General features: G+C 41.2%; 1 protein-coding gene across 1 annotated transcript in view; it reads left to right on the top strand.

Moving 5' to 3' along the window:
* ROBO3 (roundabout guidance receptor 3) overlaps positions 1–19446 on the top strand; it is a 222301-nt gene that overhangs the window by 145542 nt on the left and 57313 nt on the right. The window contains exons 4-8 of the mRNA XM_070952536.1: positions 712–832; positions 1672–1810; positions 6449–6576; positions 8901–8912; positions 15700–15824. Coding sequence (XP_070808637.1) covers positions 712–832; positions 1672–1810; positions 6449–6576; positions 8901–8912; positions 15700–15824 — 525 coding nt within the window. The remainder of the gene's footprint in view (positions 1–711; positions 833–1671; positions 1811–6448; positions 6577–8900; positions 8913–15699; positions 15825–19446) is intronic.

Below are 19446 nucleotides of genomic sequence, written 5' to 3'. Positions count from 1 at the left end.
ATGAAAACAATGTTTTCCTAGGCTCTTGCTATGTTCTCTTTCATCCTCTTTTTCCCACATGGAAGGGAATAGTAATTGAGAAAAAAAGGGACAGCTATGGGGAAGGTGAAGCCTCAACTTGTCCCTGGAGATATTAATCCAAGTTGTGCCATCATAGTTTCCCTTTGGGTGGAAAAATAATAAACATGGAAAGGAAATCACTACTTCTCAGCCTGCTTTGTGGCACCTGGGAGGCCACGGAATGACTACCTCTTTCCCAGTTAGCATGCTCTGGTCCTTTTCATCAAGCAGTGCCATCTTATCGGATACCAGAGTTGTGGCTTCTTGGTGGCAGTGCCTGCCCTATAGAAGAGTATCCCTCAGGAAATCCAGATGGTCCCAATGCTGTTGGGCTTTTGTAGCACTTCAAAGACCTGACTGTATCCTTAGCATTTGGATCAGGAATGTTTTCTTTTCGGGGGAGTTTATTGTTTTAACCTTGGGTGTTTCATGTTGTGGGGTTTTTTTTCATCTCTATAGGTCACCCAGAATATATAAATAAATTGCCCAAGATTATGTGATCATAGCACCAAACGATGAGTCTGATCACTAGTAGAAGGGTTGACTAGGTCACTTATGATGTGGAAGCAAGGCCAGAGTGCCATCAAAATATAGGTCTAGGAAAGGTCTATGGATGGAGACCTTACAGCCTTTTCTTGACCTTCTTCTTAGATCCGAGGTGGGAAGCTGATGATGTCCAACACAAGAAAGAGTGATGCTGGAATGTACATCTGTGTGGCCACCAATATGGTAGGCGAACGGGATAGCGAACCTGCAGAACTGGTGGTGTTTGGTACGTAGAAGCAGGGTTCTGGTGGACTCTACTGGAGAAGAAGAAGAAAGTGAATTTTCTTGGGTCCAACTAGATGAGACCATGGAAAAATTATATTTAAAAAAAGTTTAGAAGTTGTAGGAATGGAAATGAGGGAAATGAAAGAGGATCATTCTTCTTACATGTTTAGGATTAATTGGTGGGGCTATCACCAAAATTGGGTTGAGCCACTTTTTCAATCGTTTTTCAATTTTCTTTTTTTCCTGGATTCCCTTTTTTAAAAAATTTATTGGGCCATAGGAGTGGAGTCAAATTTACAAGATAATTGAGCTGAGTGCTGGGTCTGTGCAGAGATTCACTCAAATCACCTTCTTGATCAAATCAGCAAATCCGGTTGATCAGTTGACTCAGGTGCTTTGAGATCGATTTGATGCACATTTGGGCAAGTCCAAGTCCATCTTTTCTTCCCCCCAAAATCAAATGAACGACTGAAATCAATTTGATTCAGTGCCTCAAAGGGATGGTTTGAATTGAATTGACTCAACTCATTACATTGCATTAACAATTTGAATCCAGTCTTGGGTGATTCACATATCCCTACGGATTGCTTGCATGAGGGTTAGGAAATTAAGTTGAGGTAGCCCCAGGCCCATTAGTCATTCACTGTCTCCTGCTCAAATTCTTTTCCCCAGGACTGAAAACATGCTTTGGTCATGGTTCTTTCCCCTAGTCTCAGTCGCATCTCCTTTAATTACAACAGAGAAGGGCAAACTGAGATCTCAACACTAGTTCCAAAATAATATGTGTCTCTATATCCTGCTCTTGTCCTTTGCTTTTGAAACACTTTATGATCCTGACAGAACGGCCCACTTTCATCAAGAGGCCCATCAACCAGGTGGTCCTGGCAGAAGACACTGTGAATTTTCACTGTGAGGTGCAAGGGGATCCAGTGCCAACATCCCGGTGGCGAAAAGAGGAAGGGGAACTTCCTCGAGGGAGGTAAGTGACAATTGCAAGTTCTCCATTCATCTTTAGGGTTCTTCCTGTAGATTGAGTCCTTGGTCTCTGTGAGCTTGTGGTTTTCTTGCAGACATTTCATTACCCAAGTAGGTAATATCTTCAGTGCTAGAAGGCAGTGGGGTTTGCTCTCTGTTTATATACAATGGCTTGTCCTGTTAGTGTTGGTAGGAGTGTTGTTTTCTTCTTGGTAATTCCTTGATTGGAGTATTGTTTACTGCTGGTTTGTTGGCCTGGTATTAATTCTGATGTCAATCTCTTCTTATGTGGATGTTGATTACTGGCGAGAGTGTGTTTGGGTCTTTTTGTTTCCTTTTTAGCTTTTCGATTGTCTTTTTTGAATGGTGTGTAAATGTTGTGCTAAAATCTGTCTTTTCCTCCCCTGCAAAAGTGCTTGCTGTTTTTCTACCATATTGTACCACTATTTAAGCTTTTCTGATTTCTGTTTTCTATTGATGGCTTTTTGAGCAGAGCTGATCATTGGGAGTAAGGGATGGGTCTTGTGCTGTTTGTTTTGCTTTGTTATCACTCAAAAATTTCTGTCACTTGGAGCCTCCTTGGATGAATTGTAATGTTATGGGAGAATGACTATGGGAAACAGGAGAAAGAACTGGAAACTAGATGACTGTCATGTAAAGGTATCACAACCCAGAGAGGTAAAAGGGCTGTGAGAAGCATCTCGAAAAGGAACCCATTTTATTTCCTGAAAAGTAAAATTAAAGGAAGAGAGAACTGCTCTCAGATTTGCAAGATTCTGTTATATAGTAACCTGACAGTAAAGATAGCAATTACAATAGCAGTAGCAATAGCACTTATATATACTGCCCTATAGTGCTTTACAGCACTTTCTGGGTGGTTTGTCGGCATATTGCCCCCAACAATCTGAATCCTCATTTTACTGATCTGGGAAGGATGAAAGGCTGGGTCAATCTTGAACCCTGTCAGGCTTACACTGCAGTACTGCATTCTAACTATTGCACCACAAGGTAGCATTAATATTCATGGTTTGTGCTTCTTGTCTGAACTACCTTGAAAGTCTACACTTCCCAAACTCAAAAAGATATAGGAAGAATTCTTTAACAAGGCTCCTGTGGGTTTAATGGGAGAAGTCAGGGAGGCTGTGGACTGCAGGAGAGAATATTATACAATGAACAAGAGGATCCTCATGAATATCTATGAGCACCTTTTAAGTAAGCAAACTTGAGGAACGTCTTCAATAGCAATAGCAATAGCACTTAGACTTCTATACCACTTCACAGTGCTTTACAGCCCCCTCTAAGCGGTTTACAGAGTCAGCCTATTGCCCCCAGCAATCTGGGTCTTCATTTTACGCACCTCGGAAGGATGGAAGGCTGAGTCTCCCTTGAGCTGGTCAGGATCGAACTCCTGGCAGTGGGTACAGTTAATCTGTAATGTGTCATTCTAACCACTGCACCACCATGGCTCCCTCCCTCCCTCCCTCCCTTCCTTCCTTCCACCCTCTCTAAGTGGATTACAGAGTCAGCCTATTGCCCCCAGCAATCTGGGTCCTCATTTTACCCACCTCGGAAGGACGGAACGCTGAGTCAACCTTGAGCTGGTCAGAATCGAACTCTTGGTAACTAAAATTATTCAATTCTTTTTTTTCCCCTGTAAAAAATCAGAAGCAAATTCATCAAACTGAATAGGAATCGATAGGAAAAAATGCAGGAGAACTTGTAAGGATTGCGGGAGATGGCTTTTTCCCCTTAGTGCTTCTCAAATAGCTTTGGCGTCCTCCCTTTTCCCAGTTGTAAGAGGAGGGCCATCAGCTCCTTTGCATGTTAAAATGACAAGTGCAAGAAACGACAAGCAGTAGCAATAATGGCTGACAACCCTTTGCTGATTGGAAGGAAGGCTTCTTTTGCCATGCTGCAGAGTCTGAAAAGGTCAGTCGATTACTGTCAAAGTGTTAGTGTTGAAATGGGACCATTGTTCAGATATCCTTGTCTTGATTCCAGGGTGACAAAGGAGCTTAATCCCCTGGATAATCATGCATGAGGCACAACAGAGATGACAGTAAATATCGTTACAGGCACTAGTTGCTGTACAGTTAAAGGCATCTATTTTTTCCCCTTCTAAATGCATTAATAAGAAGATGGAGCACATTTTTGAAGACTGGGAATAGAGAATAAGTTTAACAATGAGAAGGAAGAATAGGTTCCATATATGGAAACAAAGAAAGTCACTGAATTTGATTAAATCAGATAACACAATATGGAGATAACATGATTTTTCATGCAGAATTCAAAGGAAGGTGATAGTTAATAAGAATAATTGTGCAGGATTTGCTCTCTGGTTTTATTTTTTCATTATTCCTGGCAGCAGTGGAGCCTGTAGCTCACATGCCTAAGAAGAAGCACATCTAGTAGAACATGCTTCTACCAGTAGAAGCACGTCCAATTGCTCAGTAGAAGAGGTCATCCTTTGTACCAGACCTGGCATGGAGCTAGTCTTCCACAACTGATCTGCAGAGCTACAGCTTGGTATAGCGTTTGGTTTTACATTAATAAAGTCCATGATTCAATGTCTAGTATTTACTTCAAATCAGGGTTGAAATCCATCAGGTTCTGACAGGTTCTGGAGAACTGGTAGCAGAGATTTTGAGCAGTTTGGAGAACCGGCAAATACCACCTCTGGCTGGCCCCAGAATTGGGTGGGAATGGAGATTTTGCAATATCCTTCCCCCAGGAGTGAGGTGGGAATGGAGATTGTGCAGTATCCTTCTCCTGCCACCCCCACCAAACCACGCCCACCAAGCCACACCATGCCCACCAAGCCATGCCCACAGAACCGGTAGTAAAAAAAAATTGGATTTCACCACTGATTCAAATGATCTTTGATAACTTGAGTTTTAGGAATGAACTGGGCTGAGATCTTGAGGAATCAGTCCAGTCAGTGACAATCATTCTTAGAACTATGAGAAAAGTTGATAACTGCAGTCATTGTGAGTGCAAATCATTGTTTTTAGAAGCTATAGATGGCCCCAGAGAAAGATTTCTCATGTACAAAGAAATGAGAGAAGTTCATTATCCAAAATAACAAAGTCTTGTTCTTCAAACATCAAATAGTTTAGTGCTCTATTTCTGTCAATCTGGGAAGATTTAGTTGTCTTTTTGGCAAGCTGTTTCCTCAGGGTAAGATCAGTTCCAGAACAATTCCAATAATAAAGGTTTGTTCTACTGCTAGCAGAATATTTTGCTCCTGGAAAAAAAAAAGAACAACTTGGCAGACAGAGCCAAGGTTTTTATTTTTAAATCTAGAGTTCTTGAGGCCTCATCTCAGATGCTCAGGAGACCTTCGCAGTTTTTCTGTGGTGATGGTGGTGAGGAAGACATTCAGAGACTCAAGCTCCTAAATGATATTGTGTTATATTGACTTTTGTAATGTGTTTAAAATGTGAGTGTAATGGAAATGAAATATTTGTTACAGTGTGCTGAGAAATGAATTTGATACTAGACTGCTTATTGTAATGATAGCTGTTCTGGGATCATCTATATAAGTATGAAAATATATAGCGTTGCCTCTGCTACAAGCGCTACTACTAGTAGTCTACTACTACTACATGCTGAAGCCTGAAATTTAAGAATGGTTTGAGGGATAACTTGCTGCTAGGCCAGCCTGTAATCCCTTTTTTTTTTTTGGGGGGGGGGGGGTAATATTTTTAACTGAAAAAATGACAGAATAAAAACATGTAAAGAAAAAAAAAACCCCAAAGTTAAGTCAAAGAAAAGTGGTAAGAAAAGAATAAAGGAAAGAGAAATAGAAAAAAGAAAGACAAAATATAAAGAAATGGCTTCAGGTTGATTTACAGCAGTTATAAATGCATTTGAATGTTATCCTCTCTAGGATTACATCATAGCATAATCTACCCTTTCCAATCATCAAATCCATAAATCACAAATACATTTGTTTCTGTTTTCAGCAAAAAGTCTTTCCATTCATTTGCACATGTAAATGTGCAAAAATGACTTTCCAGTCATTTGCATATGTAGCTATTGTCTAGTTATTGTAGGAGATGATTAGACCAGGAATCGAGGGAGGGGTCAAACGTGTCATAAGTCCCTGCGCATCTACAAGATATTTAAGCCCAGCCCACCTTAATTCCTTTCTTAACTCCCGTTCATTTCCCTTGACCGATAGTAGCTCAGATTCTTGTAGAGAGTTTAAGCTTGCAATAAATCTTTATACTCATTTGAACGGCCTGAATCTCCTGATTTCCCTGGTGTTTGACCGTTATCTTATTAAACACAACAATTTTGCCATCTGTGCAAATTCTGTCATCTTCACCTACCACTCCTCCATTGTGGGTATTCCAATGTCTTTCCAGCTTTGTCTGGAATGCAGCAATTCGGTGCTATGGAGATAAATTCAGGGCCCCAGACAGAATTATAATGCCGATTGGTGAATTTTGCTTTATTACTTATTTATTTATTCAATTTTTATACGAAAGAAAGTCACACAAACCAAGCTGTTAAGATTTCTAAATACAGGTTCATGGTCAAGGGCGTTGTGTGAATCCAGCTCACGGTGGCTTCTTCCAGAAATTAACCATGGCTTAATACAGCCATTGACATCCTTTTTTTCCCCTTCAAAACCAAGATCGGAGATCCAGAATGACAATAGCTTGCGTATCAGCCGAGTGAATGCAGAGGATGAGGGGACCTATACTTGTGTGGCAGAGAACAGCGTGGGCAAATCTGAGGCTTCGGGATCCCTCAGTGTACATGGTAAGTATATATGAGTGGGCTGCAGAGTCTGGCTGCTGAAGAGCTACGAACAAAGAAGTCCAACATGTATGAGGGCCATGCTGTCCTTGGTGCAATTGTAGCTAAAACAGCTTTGTTTGCTTGAGGGTCAGCAGTTCTGATCAATCAAGGCAGATACCAAGGGTTGATGGGGACAGAAAGTTAGTAAAGCAGGGATTAGTATTCACATGCACTCCAGCTATCTGGGACTAGAGCTTCCAAACTAGGGTCAGGACAAATGGATGTTGCAATCCAAACATCCAGAAAGTACCCAATTCATGACAGTTCCAGAAGGCGATCAAGAAACATGTTGCTTATGTTTCTTCTGCAGCTGCCCCCCTTTCCCCTCCCTCCCTTCAATATAAATTATATGCAGATAATCCTTAATTTATGGCTGGTTGCTTAGCAACCATTCAAAGTTACAACCAACCCTGAAAAAGCTACTTGTGACCCAGATTTGAAGCTCTGATTGCTCAAGTTTTGGGTGCTCACATTTATGGCCATTTACGGTGTCCAATGAACACATGACCGTGATTTATGTTTTTGACAGAAACCAGTGTTTGCTTCCAGTTTCCGGTAAAAATGCCCTATAGCAAACAATGGGTTCACTTAATGACTGCACCATTCACTTAATGACTATTGCAAAAAAAAAATTGCAAGCTTAATTATAGTTGTAAATTGAGGATCCTGTATTGCTTTTGCTCCCAGCTCCTTCCCTCCCTCTCTCTCTCTTTTTGGTTTTTTTTTGCAAACCATGGAGCTACTTTATGATTATGGTCCTATAATTTGACAATAAACTGCAAAATAACAAGCTTAGAAGTTTCCAGATTTTTAAAAATAAGAATTTTAAATAAGAAGTTGCGTTTAGCTTCTGATAAACACAAAGTAAAGTTTGCTTTATTAAAAAATGGGAAAAGGAATTAAATATTTCCCCTCCAAAAACATCACCTGGAATGTTCCGCAGAGCAGCTGGGAAAACACATCCATAGAGGGTAGCCCAGTCATAAAAAGAGCCTCTATATATCTTGTTTAAAGAAATTTGCAGCTACTTAGAAAATTGCTTTCAGTCACACTGTTTGCAGAACAGTACTTATTTAATAGAAACAAGCCAACATTTTATTAAAGAAACAAACGAAACCTTTGAAATTTACACACAATAAAATTTCTGGCCAGTTGCTAAAGGTTGAAATTGAAACTAAAGAGCCAGTACTTTTTCTTAGAAAGAAGCCCAACCTCTAAAACTCACCCTAAACAGGTAGGCATTGTAATATTAGTCTCAAGGTCTGCATATCTCTAAAAAGAAGGGATATCTTGACCTTAAAATGCTCTGAGCACATCTGTACTTTCTTATTCATTGCAACAATTTGTATGCTTAGCTTGCAATATCAAAACATGCTGTGCAAAATAAAAAAAAATGCATATGTAGCTTGCTCTGCTATGAACAACTACTGTGGTGGAATCTGATGCTGAAATGGAAGTGGGAGGAGCTCTTTCCCAAGCAGCTATGAGGCCCGCATAGCTCAAGTCCATGTTTTGCAGAAAGAGGCCCAGAAGAGATCCTCCCTAAACATAAATCACAGGATTGATCTGATAGTTACTATTCAGAGTATGTTTTGGTCTGGTAAGATTAATGTCCAGCACAAGGAACCAAGAACGACAGGATGAATTATTCAGAGTGGTTTCTTCATTGCTGTTTGCCCATAGACAGGAATCTTGCCAGACTAAAGCATTCTTTGCATAATGATCAGATCAATGCTGTGAAGGTTTAGGGAGGAACCCTTCTGGGTCTGTTTCTGCAAACCAAGGACTCGAGGCTGATCTGCTTCTTAGCTCCTTGGGAAAGTGCCTCTCCCTCTTCCATCTCCACACCAGATTCCACCATAACTACTGAGGTACAGAGATCATGCAGAAAGGGATTGTTTTGGCCCCATTCTTAAATGACCAAATGTGTGCCATCTTGATTTTGGTGGCCAAAGTATTCCACAAAGAAGGGGAAGGCCAGCTTGTGGCTCCCTTTCCCCTTAATCTCTCATATGTGGCCTACCTTTCTCAGTTAGATGGTGTTGGATGAACAGAATCCTCCTTGGAGCAAGTTGTCCCGGAGATAGAGAAGACTCAAGTTTTAAAGGGCTTTGTAGGTGAACTGAATCAAGGATTTTATATTGATCTAGCAACTAGTTGAGTGGACGTTTGGCCTCTAATACCTTTATCCTCCAATTCTCTAAGCATTCATGTCAGCCTTATTTAATCAAACGCATCTCATACTTTTTTATTTTTGTTTTTCTCATATGTTCTCTTTGGTCCAGTTGGCCCATTCTGTAAGTATTCATTTCATCACATATCATTGCTGCATGCTGGTGTGGGTTAGGGTACATGAATCAGGTTTTTGCATGCTATTTTTCTTTCTTTCAAGCCATAGTGGGAATGGATTGATTTTTCTAGAGGACTGGGTGAACTCTAAATCATTTTTCCTGCTGTGTTAATGAACTAAATGAGTCATAATCTTTGAAACAAATTAGAAAGTATAATATTGTGGGTACAATCTAGGGCATTTTTTTTTCAAAAGTCTGTGTTCTAAACATACAGGCGGTATAGTCTCATTTTATGTGTCATCCAGGTTATGACACATAAAATCATACCTGATCATGCAATCAATTATATGTCTACTCACTGAGTAGTTCCATGATCTCATGGAGATATTCAAGTAAATGAGTATCATATTGCAATCACACTTTCTTAATTTCCTTAGAATACCAGAGTTCAACCCTAATGTTACCTGGATCATATTTTCATCATTCTGCTTCTTAAAGTTTGTGGTTTGGAGCTTTAAAAATAAAGAACATTCTCTTCAGAGAGAAAGTAGAGAAACAGAATTCACAAAACAAATTTCTTTCCAAAGCAGGCAATAACTACATTGCTAAATAATCAACCATATCATTTGCTAAGTCATGTTGGCATTAATAGGGATGTGTTGGATTGGGTTTGAATAGGCCAAGATTGAAGGATGGTGACTGCTACCTCCCACCATCTCACTTTTATCTGAATGGTCAGATAAACTCAGATAAAGATTTAGAAAACTCTGGAAAAAAACTGGACAAACCATTCTAAATTTGGTTGTTAAAAGAAAACTCAAAAGCAATTAGGACAATAAGGTGCAGTTGATTAGGATATGTCAGGACAATCTATTTAAGAGAGAAAGCACCAAGGAAAGTTTCCAGTTTATATTTTTGTTCTTCAATGTAACAAGATTCATAACAATTTATTACTCTTTGCCTACTAACTCCGAGAAGTACATGTCCTTCTCTCAATTTCCTGCAGTGCTAACATTCATGTTTCAACCATTCCTTTGGAGGAGAGGCCTTAACATACAAGCCAAACTTTCTCTTCTGGTGTTTTTCAAACTTGGCAACTCTAAGATGTGTGAACTTCAATTCCCAGCACAGCTTGATTTAAGATGCATAGACTTGAGCATTCAGAATTTCTCACCGAGCATGCTCTAAGATGCGTGGACTTCAGCTCCTAGAATTCTCCAGCCAGCATGCTTTGAGATGTGTGGACTTCAACTCCCAGTGCACGCAACGTAAAGTTGCAAAATCTAAAAATCACTAGTCTAGCCTAGTGAAGTGTTGTTGTTTTTTTGCATTGCAAGCTCTTCTTATAAATAAATTAGAAAAGGAGATTCATGTGCATAAGCAAACACATATTCTCCCATGATATATTCTTTAAGTAGACCTAACATGTCAGCAAGCCAAGATCAACCAGCATTTGGGATGAACAGAAGGTAGCATTTATGAGCAACAAGTCATAATTTTTGGAATAGTGACTGCTCTAAGTTTCAACATAAGCCAATGACTTTGGCTAAAGATCAAAGCATGATTGACAGGGCTTATAAGGTAATATGCATCTATTCATTCAACAGCCTATGGTTTAGCGTGTTCTGCAAGCAGCTTAAAAGATTAATATGCATACAGGGAATTCAATACAGTTTGCAAATTTAGCTGTCTTCTCATGAAATCTTCCAGTTATACATTGCAACTATCCATTTATGTCTGGAACTGAACAGCACCATCTCTCTTACTCAGTTCTTCCCTCCAAGTTATTTTCATGAAGCATATTTATTTAGAAAGTTTATAGATTGGATTTCAACAAAAGATTCTCCCAGCAGTGCACATAGTTAAAAGAAAAAGAAGTTAACCAATCCATTTCAGTGACTTTTTAATATAGCACGGGTGAGTTTCCACAGATGGATATTCCATCCTGAATTATGGATCAGCCTTTCATTTCATGTTTTGAGGCTTTGGAGAACGCAGAAAATATCAATGAGGAGGTCAAGAGAACAAGGTTGTTCCTACAGTATAGACCTAATAACACATTCTTTCCTTCCCTCTTTTCTCCTCTCTGTTTCTTCTGTGCTGAATATTAGATTGTAAATCCCTCAAGACAGGAACTTGCTTACTGGCAGCCTTGTAAAAATGGTTGCTTTTATTGCACGATTCGATTTTCCTCAGAATCCATGCACTTAGCCGAAAAAGGTTCCTATGAGCCTGTGAAAAATTTCTTTGGTGAATTTGCACATGGAAAGATGTGTTTGCTTGCAAATGAAATGGTTGCACTTGGGCTTAAAACCGGCCTGCCAGGCAGCCTCCTTTGTATCTCAGGTTTGCAGATCCCTAACAGGCTAAGTTAAAAACAGGCTCTTCTGTTACTTCTGATGGCTTTGGAGGCGGGATTGGCAAGCCTCCTCGTCAGGTACCCATTGTTTGGTGCTAATAAATCAACCTGCAACAAAGAGCAGGAGCCCTTGTAGCTGTGCAGATAAGAAGCCCAAAGGTGAACAAGAAATGTTAGAAGAGCACTACCCCTCCCCCCTCTCTCCATCCTTGGCTGTGTATCCAGCAAGGCAGGTCAATTTCCTGCCTTGGGGATGGAGAAAGCAGAAAGGAGGGGTTGTCTTGTTTTGCCATCATCTCTTATCTCCATGCTGGATTTGTGGACAACAAGAACATTTCCTCAGGCGTACCAGGTCAATCTTGCCCTTGTTTTATCTTTCCCCTTTGAAGCAAGGAAGTATTAAAAAAAAAAAAAAAAAAAACCAAGGCAGAGCAGAGCAGTGCTGGGGGGCAGCGATGAATTTCCTGAGATCACCAGATCCTTTCCATCATCCAGCTTTGACTGGTCTTTGAAGTAACTGGGGAGGCTGCTGCGTCTGGCTGCATTTATAATTTGGGAAGGGGCTTTCCCAACAATTATTAACCAAAGAGACAAATTAACAAAAGCTGCCCCTGCTTCCCTCCCATTTGCATTTTTATTTGATTATAAAGCAGGTGGCACCAGCCAGTTCTTGCTCTGAAAGGTCAAAGGTGCCATCCAGGCACATGTTGGAGCAAATGGCCCTTGACCAGTTACCCACCCCTGGGTGCAACATCCTGAAACTGCTGATTTCTGCTGTGCCAACAGATGAACTCTTGAGCTACCAATGGAAAGGGTCCATCTAGCTCCACAAATACATCCTTGCCCACTGATTGCTTCAACATTGGTTGTGGAGACAAAGGCTGACCTTCAACGAAATGCTGGAGCATTTTTTGTGTTACCACCCAGCCTGTCCTCCAAGATTTACAATCCTCAAGACAAGAGGCTGCTTCTCAATGCTCCAAAGAGCGAAATATAATCCAGAGGCTCAAGATGTAAAACTGTAGACTGTTGCATCAGTAGGATTTGACTCCAGGTTTTTGATGGTTGAGGGACGATTGGGTTACCTGCCATGATCCCTCGATGCATTCAGATGTCAGGATGATAAAATCAAGACAGGAAATATCCCAAACACCTGAGCGCCTCCAGGCCCTCATAAAACCTTAAAAGGGCATCTTCGAACTATAATTTTTCCTGCCTCAGTTTTGTGGAATAAGACGTCAAAACAAATGGCAATTAGTGAGGAATATTGCATTTTTAATGTTGTTGTTGTTTTTAAAAAAGAGTGGGTGATAGTAAAAGAAAAATATGATTAGTGTGTTGTCTCTCTCTCTCTCTCCCTCCCTCTCCCTCCCCCCATCTCTCTCTCTCCTTCTGCCTTGCCCTCTCTCTCACATACATATATAGGACCGTGGGATTGGAAAAAGTAGAAGAGAGGATAAAATAAAGGTCCCCATTTCCACTTTACATATGACTGAAGGAAGTGGGTTTAACTCCAAACAACTCCATATTCATAGCTCAGCATTGAATTATGGAGTCTTTGGTGCTCTCTGAGCCACATTGTTTATTTGCAGACATGTCATTGCCCAATTAGGTGGGCAATATAATGATTCTCATGATGATAATCTGATCATGTTACCTAGTTGGTTAATGAAACGTCTACAAAAAAACAACAAGCTCAGAGAGCACTAAGCACTCCACATTAACACCAAACATGACCCAGTTAAATGTAGTGTTTGAACAGGATTGTATTTAATTAATTCCGTTTAAATTAAAATCAGATCAAATTTAGTTCGTGATGATGGAACAAACTGTTTCCAACTGCAGCTATTAGCTTTACCTAGAGACTGGAGAGAAAAATAAGATTTTCCCTTGATATTCTCTAATATAGAGTAAGCAAAGTATTGTCATCTTGTCTATGCTGAATTAGAATTCCCATAATTTCTTTCCATTGGCCATGTTGATGGGGGCTATCAGGGAATGAGAACATAAAACTAGTCCTACTTTGACTGTAACAATAACAAAATTAGTAATAGGCAAAATTTTTGGAGAGGATACTTAAAGCAGGACGCTTTAAGGGCCAAATCTCTGCGAACCACCTGGCTACAATGGCAAAACGCGTTCCAAAAGAGAATTGCACTAGATCAGGGGTATCAAATTCAATTTCATTGAGGGCTGCATCAGGGCTGTGTTTGACCTGGGGGGGGGGCGCTGGGGGGGGCCAGGGTGAGCATGGCCAGTTCGACATCACTCCTGTCCAGGATGCCTGTGGGGGCCCGAGCACTCTGCTAGTGAAAATGGGCCCCAAAGCTCTGTTTTCAACTGCCATGGCCTCCTGCAACCCTCTGCCAGTGAAAACGGAGCTCCATTTTCACTGGCAGAGGGTTGCAGGAGGCCATGGCAGCTGAAAAGTAGCTCAGGAGCCCATTTTCGCTAGCAGAAGCACTGTGAGCTGGTCCTTCGCTGTTTCCAGGGCGGCTCTGTGGGCCAGATCTAAGTACCCAGCGGGCCGGATCCGGCCCTCAGGCCTCGAGGTGTTTTTTTATTTATTTATTTATATGCCACCCTAGACTCAGGGTGGCTTACAAGGCGTTAAGCAATAGCCTTCATACTTTTGTATATTTTATACAAAGTCAGCTTATTGCCCCCACAAACCGGGTCCTCATTTTACTTACCTCAGAAAGGATGGAAGGCTGAGTCAACCTTGAGCCTGGTGAGAATTGAACTCGCAGTAATTGCAGGCAGCTGGAAGCTAAATGCTACCTTTAACAGTAGCATTAGTCTGCTGCGCCACTCAGGCTCGAGTTTGACACCCCTGCACTAGATTATTTCAATATAGGATGAGCTGGCATCTGTGTTTCTTCAGATGCTCATTTCTTTGATTGGGCAGCCTTTGCCCTACTGCCACTTACATCGTTATTTCTGAAATACGGTAATTTCCCTTCTCTTTTCTTGCCTAGTATCAACCCCAACACAAAGTTTAAGGGAGCCAGTGTAAAAGATGACAGCCATCTAGTCCTTCAGCACTAACTTCCCATTTAAATTCTATCTGCATGGATTCCATTGTACTTCCCAACCAAACATTTCTCCTGCCAACCAATAACTATTAACAATCAGTAGGGTTTCCCCCCCACCTCCTCTTCTCTTTCTATGGAAGTTATCCAAGGGAAGATGCCTGTGGACAAGGAGGAAAGCAAGCAAGCACACCGTTTCTCTCAGGCTCATACATCTCTCCTGATTAGCATGTGGGTAACCTAGCAATCTATAACTTCATTAAGGAGAGGCTTGCAGAGCTCCAACAATGGCATACCTGAAAGTGTTGTTGTTGTTATTGTTGTTGTTGTTTTAATAGCACCTAATGCTCTGTAAATGCTTTACAGTTCTGCAAGAGGGGCTAGGAACATTCTGTCTTCTTCTTCTTCTTTTTCTTGATAGAATAGAAGGAAGGGAGGAGAGGTGATAAGGCAAGTGATTAGCATTTGTAAAACCTGACTGTCATTTGTCTTGCATTGAGAGCTGAGATGGGGGAAGGTTTTCAAAAAGCCAGAAGTGCTCAGAAAGAGAGGAATTTACATCCGAGACATTATTCATGGTTGGGTGGTTGATTTAGCTGACTTGTTCCTTTCGTGGCCTCCCTCAGACTTCTTAAATGCCTTCTTCCATTGCAAATTGATATTCTTTGCATGCACGTATTGGATGGTTTTTGTAAAAAGAAAACCGCAGGGCTCTCTTAAAAAAAAAACTGTTCGCCTTTGTTTGGTGTCTTTTCCCCTCCTTTAAAGTGTCTTTGGCATCTCCCAATGCCTTGAATCACCCCCTTTTCTTTCCTTGTAAATGCCTTTAGCTGCTCTTCTGAGATGCCCAAACTGTGAAGCTGCTCCCGGTATTTCGGGAATTGCCAAGACATTGACCCTTCTCCTTTAGGATTATCAGGAATGGGCAAAATGGAGAGAGGGATTAGCCAGGATACAGTCTCAGAATACTGAGTTCCCATGGGAAAAGTGGTAAAGCCAAGGGGTCCCAAAAATGAAGGCCAGGCTCAATTCTCAGCATTTCTTGATAGAACTGGAAAAGGCTACAGCCTGGATTGGACTGTATTGGGACTAGAATATTGGAAGAATTCTGGAGTTGTCCTTCCAGCACATCTGGAGGACTTTTGGTGGAGGTTGACTACATTAAGGAAATCCATGCAGGTCAGCAATGACCCAGTGGTTGGATTTGATATAAGGGAGCTTTTAAGGTTCCTAAACAAAAAAAGGCTCCCTCTCTCCTTTATTCCCCCCCCCAGACACACACACCACCCATCCCTCAGGGTTTTTTACCTGGTTAGTCTTTAAATGCAAACATTGCTAAAATGCTACTGGTCTAACTGACCCATTTTACAATCTTTTTTTTCCACCTCTTTTTTGTCTGTAGTCCCACCTCAGTTAGTGACCCGTCCACGGGACCAGATTGTGACCCAAGGCCGCACTGTGACCTTCCAGTGTGAGACCAAAGGAAACCCACCACCAGCTGTGTTCTGGCAGAAGGAAGGGAGTCAGGTAAGTTCATGGGTACATAGGCGTGAGGGAGTCTGCATGTAGCTTGTATTTTGACCCTATTCTCACATCATATTCCACAGGATCGGGGAGGGGGAGGGGGACGGAGTTGTGCAAGCTTCAAAATGAAGTTAATTGACCCAACTGAGTTTTTTTGGGGGGGGTTGGGAGTAAATTAAATCACCCAGTTAACTAACTCTGCTTCCAGGGTAGTGCAAACTATCTGAAGGTTAAATGTCCCTTCTAATACCTGTGATCAAGTTGACATTCTAGAAAGAGTTTATGAAAATGGACCTCTGTAGACAATTGATTCCTGTGGTTTTTCAGTTTTAATCCCCCTGTGATTACCTGGGGTGCAATAAAGGTTCATATAATCTTCTAACCTTATCTGTGGGGGGTGCTGATCCTGAGTACAACTGGATGAAAAAAACAAAAGCCAGAAAATAGAGTGGGAAATGACATCCTGGCAGTTGCTCTTACGGCAGGTGGGATGACTAAAACTGTGGCCATCACTTAGCCACTCAGAACCTCCTGGTTGTAAGGGTGTATTAGATTTATTCCTCACATTTCTCCCTGTGGCTCAAGTTAGCAATCAATTCTCTCAGTTCACAATTCCTCTATTGGTTAAATTAGACTGATAAATAACAACTAGCCTCAAGTTATCCAATGAACTTCCATGGCCAAAGATAGACTTTTGTACAGAATTAAGACACAAGTACAGTACGAAAAGTACTAGAGTCGGTTCTTGGCTTAATGTCATATTTTCCCCAGTCTCATGCTGCCAACAGAGATGGAGTGTTAGAGAGAGAAAGAGGGAATGCTAAAGTGTTAGGAATTCCTGTAGGGTTGCAAACTGATCAGATTTCGTCTTTCACTCTACTATTGGCCAGCATCGATGCATGAGAGGATGTTCCTGACGAAGATGGTCCTTGAGCAAGAAATGATTTTTTGTCTTGACTCTTAAAGTCAGCAGTAATTTCCCATTACGGGAAGAGCTTGGGTAGCTGGTGTTTCCATCTTTATGGAAATGCAGACATTGAAGATTGTATTTACATGATCTATGGCAGCCGCCCCCAACTTTTCCAGTTTGGGGGACGGGCATGTGAGTGGCAGGTGCATGTGCATATACACAGCTTTATTTGTGCAAGCAGTGGGTGCAGGGGTGCCCTCCGCTCACACAAATGGAGCTTTGTGTCAGAGCAGAGAGTGCTTGTGCTTGCGCATGAGGGCACTTCAGCGGAGGGTGCTTGTACTCACGCCTGAGGCTCCGCTTGCGCGAGCGAAGGACACTTATGCTTGCACATGAAGTTCCATTTGCGTGAATGAAGCTTCACACACAGGTGCCTTCTACTTACACAAGTGGAACTTCACGCACGCGTGCTTGCCCATCTCTCCTGTGGCCTGGTTTCGAACAGGCTCCAGCCTGGGGGGTTGGGAACCCTTGACCTATGGATTATAGAAGTGTTTTGTAGGCTGAAAAAAAAAAGAATTCTCACAGCAAAAGTACCTACTCTAGGTTATAGGATCTATGTGGTCTAGACAGGGGTGTCAAACTGGCAGCCCGCAAGCCGGATGCATCATGCTCAGGCCATGCACACCCCAGCTCCAGGAAGGGAAAAAACATAGTGAAATGTCACATGACGGCAACGTGACACTGCAAGTTTGACACCCATGGTCTAGAATCTCAACTTTCACTAGTGTAAAACAGAGGAACGTGGGGTGGTTTGGGCCAAAACCATTTACCTCCAGTATATCTTGAGCCATATACTGGGATATCCTATAAAATAAGTTATAGAAACAGCCTTTACCCCAGGACCAGATTAGGCAATACATTACATCATGGTTGTATTTAACATGTATAGTTTGTCACAAATTACATCTGCAGCGGATGCTTGTAATTGTACTTGCTGTATAAAAACATTGGGAATCGCAAACCCATGTCAATAGACCACGTCACAACCTAGTCTACAATCTTTTACTTATTCCTTTTTTAAAAAGGATTTGAATGTTTTTCTTTTGACATCCAGATTGTTGACAATAATAGTTCAGAGATGTAAACAGCATTGTCTTATGCAGGTGCGTTCTTGGTGAATTTGCTTACTGATTCGCAGGTCAAGCTATGTATTATATTAGAAAACAGGGCAAAATGATAATTCAGCTTTTCAAAATATAGATTATTTAGCCATAGGAGTTTACAGGACATCATAATAGCTGCTGCAGCCTTTTTATTTTGGTAAAAAGGTGGTGTCACAGTTTTCTTATTTCAACGACTTTTGCATGGATTGATACCTCCCAGATTTTAGGTAAAATATTTGAGAAGAAATGCTTAATAATTCCTAGAATGGTGTTGTTTCTTCTGTTGAGCTGCCAAGAGGAGCTAAGATTTTGCCTTACAAGCCAAAGCTGCTCGTGTCATCCAGATGTATGGGATGAGATGCCTCTTGGGAAACCCAGTCTCTTGGAATGAACAATTGGAGTTTCTAAGATGCCTTTAAATAGCACTGAGCTATTACTGTGTCAATTACTTGCATCCTAAGAGGGTCGGTGATAGAAAGGAAGGGGGAAGGGAGTGAATCATTTGCTCTAAAGTAAGGGCTGAACTTAATTCAGTGAAGCAGATGTCAAATTCACAGAATTATAGCATTTTAGCATGCGGGGGATTTCTTTGCGGGGTTTGGAGATCATTTGATGAGTTCAGAGTTAGAATCCCTGACAGAAAATAGATCACATGAACTCTTTTTCTTCCCCATGTAAAGAATGGGTGGGGCTTAGCTCTTCTCTAAGTAATGGGAGCAGACACAGTTGAGAAGCCTCATTGTTTATTATTTAGCATGTGATCAGAACATGACAGAAGAGAAGCAAACAGATACACACAATCTACGTAAATATATACAAAAACTTCTAATGGGGGTATGGCTCATAACTGGATGTCCAATTCAGCTATCCAGGTGATCACCTCTGGTGTTCCTTCGTGCAGACCTTCTAGGGAACCAGAGAATGCACATCATGGGCAATCTTGCACAATATGTTTAATAGTTCGCATATCAGCACCACAATTGCAACAAGGGCAATCTTTCCATCCCCGTTGATACAGGGCAGAGGCACTTTTTCCAGTATCACACCTAATTCTCTTAAATTTCATCCAGACAGAGCAAGGCAGGTCAAAACCAGGTAGTTTGATAGAGGGATCATTAATGGTAAGCCTCTGAAGGCAGGCAATTTGTCTGGAAAATTGTCTAACTTGGCATGTTTAGGACTGTTTGCTCTGTGTAGGCAACAGTGTGAGTGGAGGAGAATAATAAAGGCTGTGTCGCATGCCTAAGCATTGTAGAGCACTTGAGACATATTAGGGAGCCATGATTCCCTACCTCAGGAATGAGGCATAGTGAGTCTTAACCTCAAGAACTCTTGTCTCAGTCTTTATGTCTCCAAAGAAGTTGTAAAACTTTTCTCTTCCAGTTTGAAACAATCTACACCTCCTTGTAGCTTCCATTCTCAAGAAATTGATTTGTTAGAAGAGAGGCAATGAGAACAAGTGAAGATTGTCCCATAGTTTTAGATTTGTTCTAAAACTACCTTTGAAACATAATACAGTTTCCTGTATGTCTATGGTTTATTTAAAAGT

Source organism: Pituophis catenifer, unplaced genomic scaffold, assembly GCF_029215685.1.
Source record: "Pituophis catenifer annectens isolate HBS135680 unplaced genomic scaffold, rPitCat1.0.hap2 SCAF_12, whole genome shotgun sequence".
Lineage (NCBI taxonomy): Eukaryota > Metazoa > Chordata > Lepidosauria > Squamata > Colubridae > Pituophis > Pituophis catenifer.
Note: the sequence above shows the minus strand (reverse complement) of the source record. Positions and strands in the feature narration are given on the sequence as shown.